This window comes from Callithrix jacchus, chromosome 3, assembly GCF_049354715.1.
Source record: "Callithrix jacchus isolate 240 chromosome 3, calJac240_pri, whole genome shotgun sequence".
Classification (NCBI taxonomy): Eukaryota; Metazoa; Chordata; class Mammalia; order Primates; family Cebidae; genus Callithrix; species Callithrix jacchus.
Window position 1 is genome coordinate 56,375,243 of NC_133504.1, and position 17,160 is coordinate 56,392,402.

The following is a 17,160-nucleotide window of genomic DNA, read 5'->3' on the forward strand; positions in this document are numbered from 1 at the left end:
AACTGGCATGAGATGATACCTCAATGTGGTTTTGGTTTTCGTTTCTCTAATGACCAGTGATGATGAACATTTTTTTATATGTTCGTTGGCCTTATATATGTCTTCTTTTGAAAAGTGTCTGTTCATATCCTTTGCCCACTTTTGAATGATTAGCAACTTCAGCAAAGTCTCAGGATACAAAATCAATATGCAGAAATCACAAGCATTCCTATACACCAATAACAGACAAACAGAGAGCCAAATCAAGAGTGAATTCCCATTCACAATTGCTACAAAGAGAATAAAATACCTAGGAACACAACTAACAAAGGATGTAAAGGACCTCTTCAAGGAGAACTACAAATCACTGCTCAACAAAATAAGAGAGGACACAAACAGGTGGAAAAACATTCTATGCTCATGGTTAGGAAGAATCAATATCATGAAAATGGCCATACTGCCCAAAGTAATAGATAGATTCAATGCTATCCCCATCAAGCTACCAATGGCTTTCTTCACAGAACTGGAAAAAAAAAAAACACTTTAAACTTCATATGGAACCACAAGAGAGCCCACATAGCCAAGACAATCCTAAGCAAAAAAAAAAACAACAAAGCCAGAGGTATCACACTGCCAGACTTCAAACTATACTACAAGGCAACAGTAATCAAAACAACATGGTACTGGGACCAAAACAGAGACATAGATCAATGGAACAGAACAGAGGCCTCTAAAGCAACATCACACATCTACAACCATCTGATCTTGGACAAACCTGACAGAAACAAGCAATGGGGAAAGGACTCCATGTTTAATAAATGGTGTTAAGAAACCTGGCAAAATTGCCTTTTTCAGGGAAGCTCCGCAAGCCTGACCTCCCGTGGAAGTGCCTTAAGACTGGCTTCTTGCACAGTATACAACCTTTACATATAGACAATTTAGAGATGATTCTTTATCATGTCTTATTTCCCCCGCTCTTGGAGGAGATGACTCTGATTTCCACTGACTCTTTTTGGGGCTTTAAGTCAGGGCTGAGTATCAGAGGCCCTAGATAGCTGGATGTGGATTTTGGTAATATCAAATGGATCTCTGGCTTATCTGAGACGTTCTGGAAGCTGGGACCTGACCTTGTCTATTTCCCTCTTTCTCCTGTTTCCTATGGTTTCCCACTGTTTTTTAAAAGTTTTTTTTTTAAGTTTTCAAAAAAATAAACATTGAAAATAAATATCTGCACAAAGACTGAACTAGGAAAGGCCACACAAACCACACATATAATATAAATAGGTAAGTTAGGAAGATTTCAGGCCTGGGCTAGCTCTGGAACCACATTGTACACTGTTGGAAATAAAAGCTGGAGCACAGGTGACTTTCCCAGGTTCACAGAGTTGGTAAACTGGAGAGCTGCACCTGGAGCGAAGCAACCTGCCCTGTCCTTTTCATCGCACCCCCTAAGGAATGCAATTAAAAGGAGCAAGTGGTATCTCATGGTGTATAGTGCTTCAGCAATGTACTATTTGCTTTCTAATGTGTCTATTGTCTCCTTTGACATCTTCTCTCAAAAAGTGATGAAACGCTTTCTTTGCAAAGTTCAGAGTGTTCTTGGTTCCTGTGTGGGATTCTTCCAAGTCTGAACTGCCTAGTGGGAAGAAAGGGAATCCGGAGGAAGGAGAATGAGAAGTTTAAAGGAGAGAAAAGGGAAGCAGAGAAGGCTACAAGGTGCCTGCAAGATGTCTGAGGAGTGGGAGGAATGAGAGCTGCCCGCTCTTCCTTCTGGGAGAGCTCCATCTCGGCGGGACCTTTTATCAGGGTCTCTGATATCGTTCTGGTTTCCGAAAGCCCCCCAGCTGAGGGTGCGCAGCCAAAGGGTGACAGAAGGTGAGGCGGGTGCGGGGGCACGGATGCTGACCTCCTTGGGGCGGCCTCCCTCCGACACACGGAGTGCGGGGCGCACACAGCCAGGGGCTGGCCCAGGGCTTTTGGAGAGCGACGCGGGGCTCCAGTGCCGCGGGGCGAGGATGGGGGTGGGAGGAACCCTGTGCTCCCGGACACGCCCCCGCCAGGTTTCACGCCCGCGTCTTCTGAGACCTCGGGCGGCCCAGTCTGGGAGCTGCCCGGCTATATAAGTCCCGGCGGAACACCGGGGAGCAGAGGGTCCTGCTGGCGCGAGGGTGGAGAGGAGGAGACACGGAGACTCGGCCCCCACCGCCGCGCGCACTCCGCCTGCAGCCGCTGCCTCTGCACCACTGCTGCCCCGTGGCGGGTTCAAAAAACAGAAAGCGGGTTTGCTGCCCGGCGGACAGGCGTGAAGAGCAAGGGAGAGAAATCCTCCACCTTTGGTCCTGGAGCCCTTTTCCTCTGCACCTCCAGTCTCTGAGTGAAGATGGGGGGCCTGACAGCCTCGGACGTGCACCCGACCCTGGGCGTCCAGCTCTTCTCCGCTGGAGTGGCGGCCTGCTTGGCGGACGTGATCACCTTCCCGCTGGACACGGCCAAAGTCCGGCTCCAGGTAGCCAGCCCGAGGGGCATGGTGAGGGGTCTCAGGGCAGAGTGGGGACGTCTGTGGAGCGCATTCCATTTATTCTCTGCTTTGGTGTAACCACTGTTTCTAGGTAAGGCCGGTGACCTTCCAAAGCAGTCTGGCCTTGTCCTGGGGCTGGTACTTTACGATGGGAAACTGGAACTTTTTCTGGGATTAGCTGAAGAACCAAGGGCCACAGCGGATGAGCTGACCATGACTACTACCAAATTCTCCCAAGAGTTGGGGTGCACTTAGTATTCAAAGAGCTGAGAATATTGGTCTCTCCTGAGTTTACTAGTCCAGTGATTTTTCCTTTCTTTGATTCTTCAGGGTTTCTGTCCCCTCCTACTGCCCTAGAGGTTCTAGAGAGTTTATGGGGAGAGGAATGTTCAAAATGTGCTTTGTAGCCAGCCTCCCCACATCTGCACACGCGTGAACACACATACACACGCGCGTGCACACACCCCGTGGCGGGAGGTGGATGGAAGGGGGGGTGTTGCTGAGAAAAGAAACGGAGAATAGGAACAAGGAGGGGGGTCAGGGAGAATCTTGGCTTAAGAGTGAACTCAATGCTCACTCCCTTCTGATCTGCACCTTTCTTATTTCCAGGTCCAAGGTGAATGCCCGACATCCAGTGGTATTAGGTATAAAGGTGTCCTGGGAACAATCACCACTCTGGTGAAAACAGAAGGGCGGATGAAACTGTACAGCGGGCTGCCTGCCGGCCTCCAGAGACAAGTCAGCTCCACCTCTCTCAGGATTGGCCTCTATGACACGGTCCAGGTGTACCTCAGCTCAGGGAAAGAAAGTAAGCCTAAGCCGTGAGCGTTCCTGAAAGGGACAAAAAAGCTTTGGACTCCACTCTGTTCCAAAAAAAAAAAAATGTAACACACGGAGGAGTGGTTTTCATAACAAATTGGCCAGAAAACATCCATATTTGAACTCTCTCCCCTCTCCAAATAGTAGCTCGTTGTTCATAGAAAGAAAAAAGCATGCAAAATCGATTTTTTAGATGCAGGTTTACACTTGAAAAGTCACCCAGTCATGGAAGTTTTGTGCCTAATTTGGATCTCCATCTGGAGAATATGGATGGGCTACAGAATAATGCTTAACTTAAAGTTCTCCAAACAGGGACGTATATCAGAAACATGTATGGAGTTTGTTCAGAATCCGAGTGAGGACTGCCGTGGTCCTCTGAGTCTGAATCCTCCTGTGTTTCCACAAGCTTCCTTCATCATTTGGGTATGCAACTAAGTTCAAACTTACCGTTTGAAGAAAAGAGAGCCAGACTTTGTGAGGAGAGTTGAAAGGACAGGAAAAGACATATTTCCTTTTAAGGGGTTCCTCTTACAGTCCAGGAAAGACAGGAGCAGAAAGAGTGGATGAATGCCGTAGTGAGTTTCTTTAGGGGAAAAAGAAAAGGGAACATATTTCCTGAGTGCCGGTGCACTCTAAGAATTCCTGTCACTTTAGCTAGCATTTATTTGAGGGCTTACTATGTACCAGATACTGTTCTAAGTGCTTCAGATACATGACAACTGGAAGGATGCTAGTATCATTATCTCTTGGCAAATGGGAACTTGAACACTGAGCAGATTTGTAACTTGCCCAAGGTCACACAGCTGGGAAGGGGCAGAGCCAGAGTTCAAACCCAGGCAGTCTGGCCTCTGACTCCAGGCTCCTAACCCCTGTTTTCTGCTGCCTTCTGCACTTCACATGTGATTCTGTCCGTGATTCAAACTGCACAACAATGCTGTGAGTAAAAAGTGTTAGCTGAATATCAGGGAAGTTAAGTAACATGCACAAAATCACACAGCTAATCAACATCGGAGGCACTTTCATGTGGAGCAGACAAGCCAGAGAGATGTGCTGATGGCAAAAAGAATATAGTAAGTGAAATCTACCTTGTAGATTTTATCATTTCTGCTCTGAGTAACCTTCAATACTATAACTTTATGGGACAATTTATAAATATTGTCTATACAAATATAGAAGTAAACTTATCCACACAAGTACTTTCAAAGTGAAGATAAAGTCTGGATGTTACTAGATCAAAACTGCATTTTTATATTTATAGATGTAGCAAGAGAAGAGGCACAAAGGATGCAAAGCTGCCCATTCAGGTGGTTTTCTTCACAGATTGACTGTTCTGCTAATTGTTAAAGACTTGGGCCACCAAATTAACAGGATGTATCTTGGCAGTATTCTATGTTATACAGATTCAGTTTATTTAGTAGACTTTATTACCTTTCCATATGCCACTAACTGTGGTAGATGTTTAGATGGCAGATGTGTTTCTAAGCAGAGCTTACAGTTGAGAGTATGGGGTGCGTGGGGAGAAGAAATAGATGGCTATATTCCATGAGTGTACTTGTAGTACAACATGTATTATAGTCCTACTTTGCTTAACGATGGGGATACATTCTCAGAAATTAGTTATGAGGCAAATTGGTTGTATGACTATCACAGGGAGCACTTACACAAACCTAGATGGCATAGCCACACCTAGGCTATATGGTATAGTCTATTGCTCCTAGACTATCAACCTGTGCAACATGTCACTGTATTGAATACTACAGGTAATTGTTACATAACAGTAAGTATTTGTATGCATAAAAATAGAAAAGATGATGCATTACACTACAACCTTATGGTGGCTGGGATGTCACTAGACGATAGGACATTTTCAGCTCTATTCTAGTCTTATGGGACCACCAGCGCATATGCAGCACATGACTAACTGTAATTACAAGATGGTGGCCACAATCAACAGAACTGTTTAACCTAGCCATGGAGGCATGGTCCTGTGAGATTTTCCTGTAGAGTTAATGTCTGGATCAATTCTGGAAGGGTCAGCAGGAGTAATCCAGGCAAAGGGGTGAGAAAAGACCTTCCAAGTAGAGTGAAGTTTGTGTGCAAAGGCTCAATGAGGAGTACAGTGAACGTAGAGAGCACAGGGGAGGACGTGTGGGTGAGGAAGGAGAGGTGAAGCCACAGAAACACGAAGGAGCCAGATCGCAGAAGCTCTGGCAGGCAATGCTAAGGAGACTGATTTTGTCCTTATAGTGGTGGGAAGTCATTGTAAAAATGTTAAGCAGAGAAGTGGCATAAATAATTTACATTTTCAAAAGATCACTCTGGCAGCAGATAGAGTATATATGTAAAGGGGGTAAGAAAGAGGTAAGATGGAAAGCAGGAAATTCTCGATCAGGGTATGCCCTAAAGCACTGGCAATGGGGAAAAAGAGTTGTCAATCAGAAAGATTAAGAAAGTGTAATTGAATTGACTTGGAGAACAAATGGAAGTAAGACATAAGGGACAGGTAGAAATATGAGCTGACTTCCAAGTTTCTGTTTAAAGATACCCTTTACTGAGGGAGGATATATAGAAGCCGTCTTAGGGGGAAGATAAGAAATTTCGTTTAGGCCATGTCAATAGGTCCTGTCCAGTAGGCACAGAGTTTAGTGGAAAAGTCTGGGCTAGATTCCAGGAAGTCACAGCAAGGACTATCAATACGGTCAGACAGCAGAGAGTGTACCATGGAAAGGACTGAAAAGTGATCATTGTACATAACAAATAGAAGCTTACTGATTTTCTAGAAGAAACATCTTCAGCAGAGTAGTGGAGTATAAGCCATATTGCAGGGGACGGAGGAAGAAATGGTCTCCGAGAAGTAAAGACAAACAATATATTTTGTAAATAAATTTCTTTTAGTTCTTGGGAAAAAAAGAAAAGTATATAGCCTCTTCTCCAGGAAACTTGACTGGGAAGTGAAGAGAGGGATTCGAAAGCTGGAGATGGGAGGATAGGAATAGTACCTCAAGATACACTATGTTGTAGTGTAATGCATTACAAATGTGAGCTAAAAGTGAAGGCATTTGTAATCATACGATATTGCCATTTAAAAAACAGCTGTCAATCATATGCTGAGCTCCCGGTCAAGTATGATGAGAAGAGTACAATCATGATAGTGATGAAAAAATTGCTGCCAGTTTTGCGGATTTTCTTTGTGCTAGACAGTGTAAGCTCTTTAGCAATATTATTTAACTCACACAACTCTGTGAGGTAGATACTATTATCCCTACTTGACAGATCAGGAAACAGAAATAGGATGGCTGAGAAAGTCTATGCTGAGTAAATGTCACTGAACCATAATTTTATATTTACTTAATTGTAGAAATTAATATTGGGCTTCAAGCTTGAACAACATAAGCTATCTTTTTCATAATTTTAAGACAAACATCACTTTATTTGCTTCTGTTTTCTTATTTTTATCCCCTTCATATGTTGTAGCCTAACACTAGTTGATAGTCCATATTGGTGCAGCTTGTCCACAGGGCTTCTTCTAAGGCCACCAAGTCCCGTAATTAACATTATCATTCATGGGAGAAAGATCAAGCCTTACTTATGACTGCGCCTCCTCGCTGTCAGGTAATACTAAAAAAGAAAGCTAAATATATGAAAGAACCAAGCTGAACACAGGAAAGAATCAGGCGACAAGAAAATAGGCATTGTGTTTTCTTGTTCCTTGAAAATCTTCATTGCTAAAAAATTTCAGACACCTGAAGTTTTCTTGCCTTACTCTGAGTTCATACATATTTAGTACATGATCAACACCTGAACAGGCATTAGAGAAGTAGAAAAGCTGTAAGAATACAAAAATATGACCAGGTGTAGTGGCTTATGCCTGTAATCCCAGTACTTTGGGAGGCCAAAGCAGGTGGATCACCTGAGGTCAGAGTTCAAGACCAACCTGGCCAATATAGTGAAACCCTATCTCTACTGAAAATACAAAAATTAGCCAGGTGTGGTGGCACTTGCCTATAATCCCAGCTACTTGGGAGGCTGAGGCAGGAGAATCACTTGAACCCAGGAAGTGGAGGTTGCAGTGAGCTGAGATCGCACCACTGCACTACGGCCTGAATAACAGAGCAAGACTCCATCTCAAATAAAATAAAATAAAAACAGAATACAGAAGTCTGAACCACTGAAAATCAAAAAGACATGCATGCGCATTCTAGATCTTTAATTTTTTCTTACTAAATATATATATTCTTCTCTCTGAATAGCAACACCTAGTTTAGGAAGCAAGATCTTAGCTGGTCTAGCGACTGGAGGAGTGGCAGTATTCATTGGGCAACCCACAGAGGTCGTGAAAGTCAGACTTCAAGCACAGAGCCATCTCCACGGTATCAAACCTCGCTACACGGGGACTTACAACGCCTACAGAATAATAGCAACAACCGAAGGCTTGATGGGTCTTTGGAAAGGTAACTAACTTCACCGTGAATTTTATAACCACGTTGTGGTGGTTATAATTGTATGTATGTATAAAGTGCATACATACAATTAGAACTTATCATAGAGTTAGTAAACATTTTCTTTTTTTCTTCCCCCAGGGACTACTCCTAATCTGACAAGAAGTGTCATCATCAATTGTACAGAGCTAGTAACATATGATCTAATGAAGGAGGCCTTTGTGAAAAATGACATATTAGCAGGTAACTTCCCATTTCATGTAACAAACTGGTCTGCCCCTTTAGAATTTCATTTTGGAGCTTCTGACATCACCTTATACTCAAACCCTTAACTCTAATAGTTTTCTTTTTTAAAAAATTAAGTAATTTTGAATGATACATAACTTTGTGAGAAACAGAAAAAGACCAAAATCTTAAGTTTAAGAAGTTTTACTACAACAAAAAGATTTTGCAACAGAAACAACAGGAATTTCATCTTATGTCAGCATTATTTTCATTTAATAATAATATGCGGGACTTTTGTTTGAATCTTATTCTTTATACAGTAGAATTCAGGAGGTAAGTCCATCCTGCACTATATCCAAAAGATCTAGTTATACAAGGAGTTTATCAGTGATTTCATCCAAAAGGTAGGACCAAAGGACAGGTTCCTAAAAATAATATTCTAACAGCTTCTAGAGACATTAAAATTTCCCTTGGACAATGACTTTATTGCAATAAAAAAGTATTAGATGCTTATATATTAGGCATTATTGCAGGCCCTGAGGGCACAGAGGAAACTAACAGGTGATTTTCCTAAAGTGTTAACAATCTATTAAGCCATTTATTCTCTACCATCATTTTCTAATGCAATACCTTTCTCATGATATTTTATTTATTTATAAGACATCTTCACTGACCTGCTGTTATCAATAGGTTAATAAAGATCTGATCTGACAAATAACTAAACTGCAAACCCCTAAAAGTCTGACGTTGACCTGTTTCATGGATCCTTTTTAGATGACGTCCCCTGCCACTTGGTGTCAGCTCTGATAGCTGGATTTTGTGCAACAGCTATGTCCTCCCCAGTGGATGTGGTCAAAACCAGATTTATTAATTCTCTACCAGGGCAGTACAAAAGTGTGCCCAACTGTGCAATGAAAATGTTCACTAAGGAAGGACCAACGGCTTTTTTCAAGGGGTAAGATAGGATCTTCTGTATCTATAATGTGTTCCAGCTATGTGTGTGCTTTGGGACATTCTTTAGTCAAACAACTGACATTTGGCTTACAAGCCTTAGTATATTCATATACTTAGTATTGATTTTTCCTTGCCACAGATTTCTCCAATCCACCAATTCCACTGTGCCAAAAAGTAAAAAGCCATGATATTAAAATTTTCTCAACTTTGATCAAAGTCTCATTCAAGACCAGTGCCTTTTCCATTGGTCCCAATCTAGTGGAAATGTAGACAGTATTTTGCCTTCTTTGGTCAAGAGAACTATAAAGTAGAGGGAAATCATAATAGAGAGCTATGAGAGAACAAGATTAGATTTCATGTGATGGACTCACATTTTTAAATTGTAAAATTAGAGAAAAGTCATCACCACAGTCTAGAAAAGTGACGCACATAATTATATGGTTTGGGTAATTATTACACTCATCTAGAAGCAAGTGTTGTGTAATAGATTACATATTTCCATAATGAAATGTTATGTTGGAAACTGTCTTCCTAAGAAAATGTAAGAAAATATAGTATGGGCTCTGCGCAGCGGCTCACACCTGTAATCCCAGCACTTTGGGAGATAGAGGCAGGAGGATCACTTGAGCCCAGGTGTTCAACACCAGACTGGGCAACAAAGCAAGACCCTATCTCAACAAAAAATTTAAAAATTAGCCAACTGTGGTGGCACACACTGATAGTACCCCTTACTTGCGAGGCTGAGGCAAGAGGATCTCCTGACCCCAGGAGTTCAAGGTTACAGTGAGCTATGATTGTGCCATTGCACTCCAGCCTGGGTGACAGAGCAAGGCCCTGTCTCAAAAAAAGAAGGAAAAGGAGAAGAAAATACAGTATTAAGTAATTTGTCAATATATCCCATAAGGATTACACTAGTGATTAAATAATAAAATTACATTCCTTTTTAAACTGTAAGGCCATCCCTCAAGTCTCATAAATTAAGCATGAATGCATTACGCACATTTTATAAAAAGTCCCAAATCATCATAATCTGTACTTTTATAATACACTAATACAAATGAAGTCATTATAAAATTAACTTAAAATGGATACACCAGGTATTAAACCATTAACCACTTAATAATTTTATTTTTTTCAAATTTAAAAACCTTTTGGGGGAGAAATACTACAACATGAAACCTTGAAAATATTATGTTAAGTGAAATAAGCCAGGCACAAAAGGACATATACTGTATGGTTACACTTAAATGAGGACCTAGGGTAGTCAAATTCATAAAGACAGAAAGAATAGAAGTTACCAGAGGCTGGAGGTTGGAACAAATGGGGAGCTGTTTAATGGGTAGTTTCTTTTGGGGTGACAAAAAGTTTCAGGAGATGGATAGTGGTGATGGTTATACACAATGTGTATGTACTTAATGCTAGTGAAATGGAATTTTATGTTATTAATTTTTGGCAATTCAAAAACCCACATTTATAAGTCAAGAGAAACATCTTAAAAGACTTGAAGGAAAAAAAATGGGTGGAGGGGTGTTTTTTATAGGTTAAACAATAAAAACCATTAAAACATTTAACAATTTCCCTAAGGACAAGAATTGTCAAGATTGAGACAGCACAGATTTCTTGACTCTGGAATATGATTCACCTACTCAATACTTCTTTGGTATCTCTTCTTCCTTCCCCCTTCTAATAGTTTCCTACCTCCCATTCAGAAAGCAAAGCAAAACAAGCAAAAATTTGCCCTTCCCTTAAAAGAGGGAAGAGTTTTTGAAAAAGTTCATGTCAGAGAACAGAAGAGATGCTTTGGGAGTGAAGGATATTTGTGGATTTGCATAGATGTGATCATCAAGGTCTGTGTTGCTTTGAAGTACTATAGGACAGCTAGAGGAAACTTTTCAGCAGAGGAGGGAAAGATGAAGAATAGGTACTTTTATTCATCTTCACTTGAGGAGTGGCAAAACGAGAAGCATAACCTGCTTGTACTATAATAGCTTTGAGATTTTCAGGCTGAGTGTGGTGGTCTCTAGTCCCAGTTACTCCAGGAGGCTGAGGTGGGAGGATCACTTAAGCCTGGGATCTCAAGGTTGCAGTGAGCTATGATCATACCACTGCACCAGCCTTGGTGACAGGGTAGGCCTCATCTCGAAAAATAAAATAAAAGAATCTCAAACAAACTAATAGAATGATGACATGCGCTTTTCTAGGTTGGTACCTTCCTTCTTGCGACTCGGATCCTGGAACGTCATTATGTTTGTGTGCTTTGAAAAACTGAAACGAGAATTGTCAAAGTCAAGGCAGACTGTGGACTGTGCCACATAATCAGCTTCAAGAAAATGTTGTAACATACCAATGGGAATCCTGCTGAATGAATCATTAAAACGAACAAAACGTATTCACTTATTTTAATGTAAAAAGATAAAGGAATTTTGGAACAGAGTTTTGGACTTTTTTTATATAAAAAAAGAAAACCAATGCCTATTTCATATTACTTTTATTCTCAGTGTCTTAAGAAGGGGAAGGGAAAACATTCAGCATATACCCTGGCAAATGTAATGCAGATAAGCTATGGCATTTGACCGTTTTTGGAGTGCAGTTGTGTGATGAATGTGAAGAACTTTAACACGTTTTAATTACAGTTCCAACTGGTGGAAAAGAAACTGAGTGAAATTCAGTTTATATTTATAAATACTTAAAAATGAAGGTATTAAAATATTAGTTTTATTAACCACAGTTGTCAATCTATTCAATAAAATATTGCTAATGCCTTTTAAAGTCTGTCTTTTGAAATCTATACCTGGGTGTAAGAGTGGAAGTTCATCTAGAATACAACGTTGCCCAAATAGCAAGTGCAGGTCTTTAGAATCATAGGTATGAACCCACTCTGAACATTATTAGTATAGATTTTTAATGTTTAGAGTCCACATTTGATGACATCTTTAACAACTTCTAATCTAAGACACTATATTCATTTTGGCAGGATTGTTACTCCAGTCCTCGTATCTGTGCTAGCATCACATAATTTTAGAGCTGGAGGGGACTTCTGAGAAGACAGAACAGTTTGAGGTTTCTACTGAGATGAAAATGAATCTTCATGGAATCTTTCAGCAAAGCCAAATTCAAATCCATCATTAGCACCTGTAGTAACCTTTTTAATGCCTACAAACTGCATGCAGAAGAGAGGGAAACAATAAACCAGATATTAAAAGAAGTTTAAGACAAAGCCCAGCCTGATTTTAAGCCAATTGGATGACCAGAAAGGCTACAGGCTGCCAGACACCATTCTAGTTCTGTTTTAATCAACTCCACATTACTTTTACTATTGGGGATTCTCACCTTGCCTTCATGCGTTGTCTTCCCCATCCATTACCTGCAAAAGGTGTTTCCTAGCAGACGTCTTCAGTGTCCCATACATGCCATTTTGCTCTTTAGTACTTGCTGGCCTAACTTCCTATTGTCATGTCAGCATGTACCCTTTTTAGGGTCTTCTGGCCACCAGAGCCAGCTTTGCTCACCTGTGCTTGGCATTCTAGAAGAGCAGGGAAAACAATACAACCCTAGTGCAGCCGTTAACCAATAACTGGTAATAGTGTATAAATATTTCAGTTCCCTCAACCCTCAGGTGGAATACCGCTGAGGGATCTAACTCTATTAACAGAGTAGTATTTTGCTTACTGCTGTTAACTTAAAAAATCACACGGTCTTCACGCATTTGAAAAGGAGACTTTATTTCTTACAAAGGGTTATAGCCTATAAGGTGGTCATTCTGCAGGCTAGGAAGCGTATCCTCCAGCAAAGACCAGAGGCAGGCACTTCTAGGGAAGGAAGAGTAAGACAGGAATGTAAGTTGAATGGGTTGGTCAAGCATATTTAACAGGCTATAAGTAGATCCATGAATATTCATGAAGGCAGTCCTGATGCATGCATATTAAACAAACACGCCTGTTATACCTTGGAGTGAAGATTTAACATTTAAAAATGTATTACAATTACATTCAAAAAGCGAAGCGGGGACACGAAGGCACACAATGTACCATCTCTGTAAACAGGTCAGAACCAGTCCATGATGCTTGGTCTCTTATCAGGAGAAAGCTACTAAAATCCTTCTCTTGTCCAGTTAAAGCTGTAGTTACGGCTGGTGGAAAATGGGCTGGAGTCAGTCAGCACTTGGTGAAGCTGTATTTGCTACGGATGCTCAAGGCCACTGTTTGTTTAGCTGCTCAAGAAAAAGAAAAATCTTGTGGCAGTTAGAAAATAGTTTATTCTTTAAGTGTAGGAGTGTGTGACTCAATCCTGCCTGGCATGGCCTTAAGTCCTGTTATAATTTGGCATCTTACAGCTCACAAGTGATATGAATGTGTATACAGAAAATCCAAAAGAATTGGCATACATAAGAGTTTGGCAAAGTGGCTAATAAAATCAATATTAAAAGTCTATATACCTATACTTCTACGTACCAGCAAAAGGAAGTTAGAACATAAGGCTGTAAGAATGCATAACAGCATTTAAAAATAGTACCTGGGAATAAATGTAACAAAAGATGTGTCATATCATATGGAGAAGACTAAAATGCTGCAAAGAATATTGCCACAAAGAGTCTGTTCCCTCAGTCTGTGATCTCGATTTTAACATTCATCCTGGTCAGTTGTGTCTAAACCATCCAAGGGAGAGGGTATATAACAAGGCGTGCCTGACGTTTCATTCTATCATGGCTGGGAACTCAGTTTTGAGGGTTTCTCTGGGACCCCCTTGGCCAAGGGGGTCCATTCAGTCAGTGGGAATCTTTAGGACTATATTTTTTGGGCTGACTTCTATTCCCGATCTCAGTTCCCTGCTTCTTTACCGGTGTTTCTTGGCATCACCTCCCAAATGCATTGCAAATCCTTTCCTCAAAATATGATTCACAAGGAATTCAAACTAGGACAAACCATAACCTTAGAGTAGCATGTTTCTTTCAAGAATAAGGAAGAAAACATCTAACTTTATTTCTTTGCCTGGGACCCTGGTCAGGCAATGGGCAGTTGCAAACGGAGGGAGGAAAGTTGGCCAATTCCTGGTACAGAGAAACATCAGTCATCAGAAGATATTTGAGCATCTGCTACGCACTAGATACTGTATACTATACAGTGGTACATAACTCAAGCATAGGCCCTGCCCGCATACAGAAGGAAATATAAGAAAATCTATCTGGTATCAGAAGATACCTGGGGATTTGCCACGTGTTCTGAAAACAGCCTCGGTGATCTCATCTAATAGGGAACACAACCGTGGGAAAAGTCCCTCTAGGCCTGAGAATCACCACGAAGTTTTTCTTTTTCATGCAAAGCAAATGGTAATACTTAGTCTGTTCCTTGTTAACAAAGCCAGCCATTATTTAAAACAAGATATAAAGTCTACAAATCATTCTTGCTTTTGTCTTCATTTGTTAAAATGGGAACATTTTCATTGTGGAATATAACATATACATAAAAGTGCATAAAGCAAATGAATATTTTGATGTATTATTACAAAACGAACTAACAGGTAACCCATGTGAACCTTAAGAAACATAAAATTGCAAGTACCACAGAACCACCTCCACTCACAGGATCACAATTTGAGACCACCTGAACTTCGTTTTCATGGTAAATGGTTTTCTGTGTGTTTTTACATAGATTCACTATTTAAGTATACATCCCTAAATTATAAGGCTCATTTGTCTATTTTTAAATTACATAAAAATGAAATTATCCAGTATGTTTTATGTGTACATCTTTTGACCAATATTACGAATTCATACAACAGTAGGCTAGGTAGGCAGCTCTGCTAATCTTAGCTGAATTCAGTTGGCCTTTAAATTCAGGCCACGGGTTTATGAGCGGTTCTGATCAACTCTATGTGACTCTGATTCATCTGGTACCCATGGAAAACCCAAGGCATGCTCTTTTACATGGTGACAGCAGAGGTACAAGAATAAGCCCAACTGCTCAAACCTATTTCAAGGCTTTGCTTCTGTCCACTAACATTGCATTGATCGTGGCAAGCCACTTGGTCAAGCCTAACATCAAGGAAGCAAGGAAATGCACTCCTTATTGGGAAATGGAGAGGACTGAGTATTTGCTGAATAATTCTAAACTGGCACAGCACATCTACTCAACGTGGTGCTAGAAGTCCTAGCTAGTGCAGTAAGACAAATAAATGGATGGAAAGAAATAAAATTTACAGCTCATGAGTGATACGAATGTGTACACAGAAAATCCGAAAGATTTGGCATACATAAAGAGTTCAGCAAAGTGGCTAATAAATATTTAAAAGTCTACATATTTCTATATACCAGCAAAAGTTAGAAAATAAAGCTGTAAATATGTATTATATAAAAGCATTTAGCCCAGGCATGGTGGCTCACACCTGTAATCTCAGCACTTTGGGAGGCCAAGGCAGGTAGATCACCTGAGGTTGGGAGTTAGAGACCAGCCTGACCAACATGGTGAAACCACATCTCTACTAAAAATACAAAAAAATTAGCTGCTCATGGTGGCGGGCACCTATAATCCCAGCTACTCAGGCAGCTGAGGCAGGAGAATTGCTGCAGTGAGCTGAGATGGTGCCATTGCACTCTAGCTTGGATGACAGAGTGAGACTCCATCTCAAAAAAAAGCAATTTAAAATAGTACCTGGGAATAAACATAAGATGTGTAGTATCACTATGAAGACTACAATGCTATTGAAATGTTTTTAAAAACTATGTAGGTATATAACATACTCTTGGACTAGAAAAAAAGCTGTTTTCACATTTATCTTACAGATTTAATGCAATCTATAGAGTCAAAACATTTATTTTTCTCATTCATGGTCTGTCCCTAGAGGGGAATGATCTGCATCAAACTGCTCCACAGGTCTCCAGAATCTTTTTAAATTTGATTCCATATGTTTTACTGTTAAGTATATTTGTTGTAGTTTATTTATAAGGAAACATTTTATAAAATTAGTCGCTATTTCTCATTAACTATTTTTTAAACATAAATGAATTTTATCAAATGTTTTTCCTGCATCTAAGAATATCATATGATTTTCAAACGTTAATACAAAAAATTACATTTTATTCTGGTCATCAACTGACCTGAGCCATAATTGATCACATATTAAAGCAATATATCTATATATGCAAGTCATTAACATATTAAATTTAGTAAGCTTCTGGATTCTGTATGCTAATATTTTGTTTATAATTATTGTATCTAAAGTGACATTGGCATACAATTATTTTTTATACTGTTCTTGAATTTTAGTCATCAAGGTTATGATAGTTTAATGAGTCTATACTCCATCATTGGCAAGAGTTTGTGAAAGTAAGATTTTACTCTTACATGTGTAAATCAACTCATGATGCAAGCCGGATAGAATTGCAGAGTTTTTACAAAAAGGGTTTTAATTGCTAATTCAGTTTAATAGCTCTAGGGCTTTCCCCTTTTCTTGTACACTTTTGGTAAGCTGTATTTTTCTAGAAATTTTTGTATTTCATTAAAATTTTCAAATTTTTGACAGAATTATTCTTAATATTTTTTCACTATCTATAGAATTTGTAGTGATGTCCCGTATTTCATTCTTGACATTTGCTTTCTCTTTTACTCTTAATTAGTATGAAGTTTATGTCTTTTCAAACAAAAACTTATTTCTGTTGATCCTTTATGCTTGTTTGCTATCCTACGCATTTTAAGCACTTATCTTTAATATTTCCTTGCCTATTTTCTTTACATTTATTGAGTTCATCAAACTCAACATGAATGTTTTATCTTTAATTTCCAGGCTTATTTTTGAATATATGCATATATTTAAAACTATAATTAGTACTAACTTTAATAAGTACTGCTTTAACCTTATCCAACCAGATCCACCTGTAATATTTTTATTTCAAAATAAGATGTACCCCTCCCCGCCACACACACAGAGAGATGCTATGCAGCTGTAAAAAGATAAGAATGATATATTAATATAAAAATACATCCATTTTATGATGAATAATAGAACTCTTATGTAAAGTTAAGAATAAAACTGCAGTCTAGCATGAATTATTCCTACTCCTTATAAGAACAGGTGAATGGAGGTGGTGGCTTCTTTTTAAATAAAAGAAATTTTCAGTCTCATAACCACTTGTTTCTCATTCAACATTGTAAACAGGTAATTAGCAGTTAAAAAGTCAAGAAAATCAAAACTTTTTTCTGTATATTCTCATTTACTTATAGCAATATGGTA

At 39.6% G+C, this 17,160-nt stretch overlaps 1 protein-coding gene across 1 annotated transcript; it reads left to right on the top strand.

The window, feature by feature from the left end:
• Positions 1-2,125: 2,125 nt before the first annotated feature.
• Positions 2,126-11,703, top strand: UCP1 (uncoupling protein 1). Its single transcript, XM_002745333.5, has 6 exons — positions 2,126-2,485; positions 3,107-3,305; positions 7,567-7,767; positions 7,897-7,998; positions 8,755-8,935; positions 11,136-11,703. Exons 1-6 carry the CDS (start codon positions 2,360-2,362, stop codon positions 11,248-11,250), a joined length of 924 nt encoding a protein of 307 aa, XP_002745379.1. The 5' UTR covers positions 2,126-2,359; the 3' UTR covers positions 11,251-11,703.
• Positions 11,704-17,160: the final 5,457 nt, after the last annotated feature.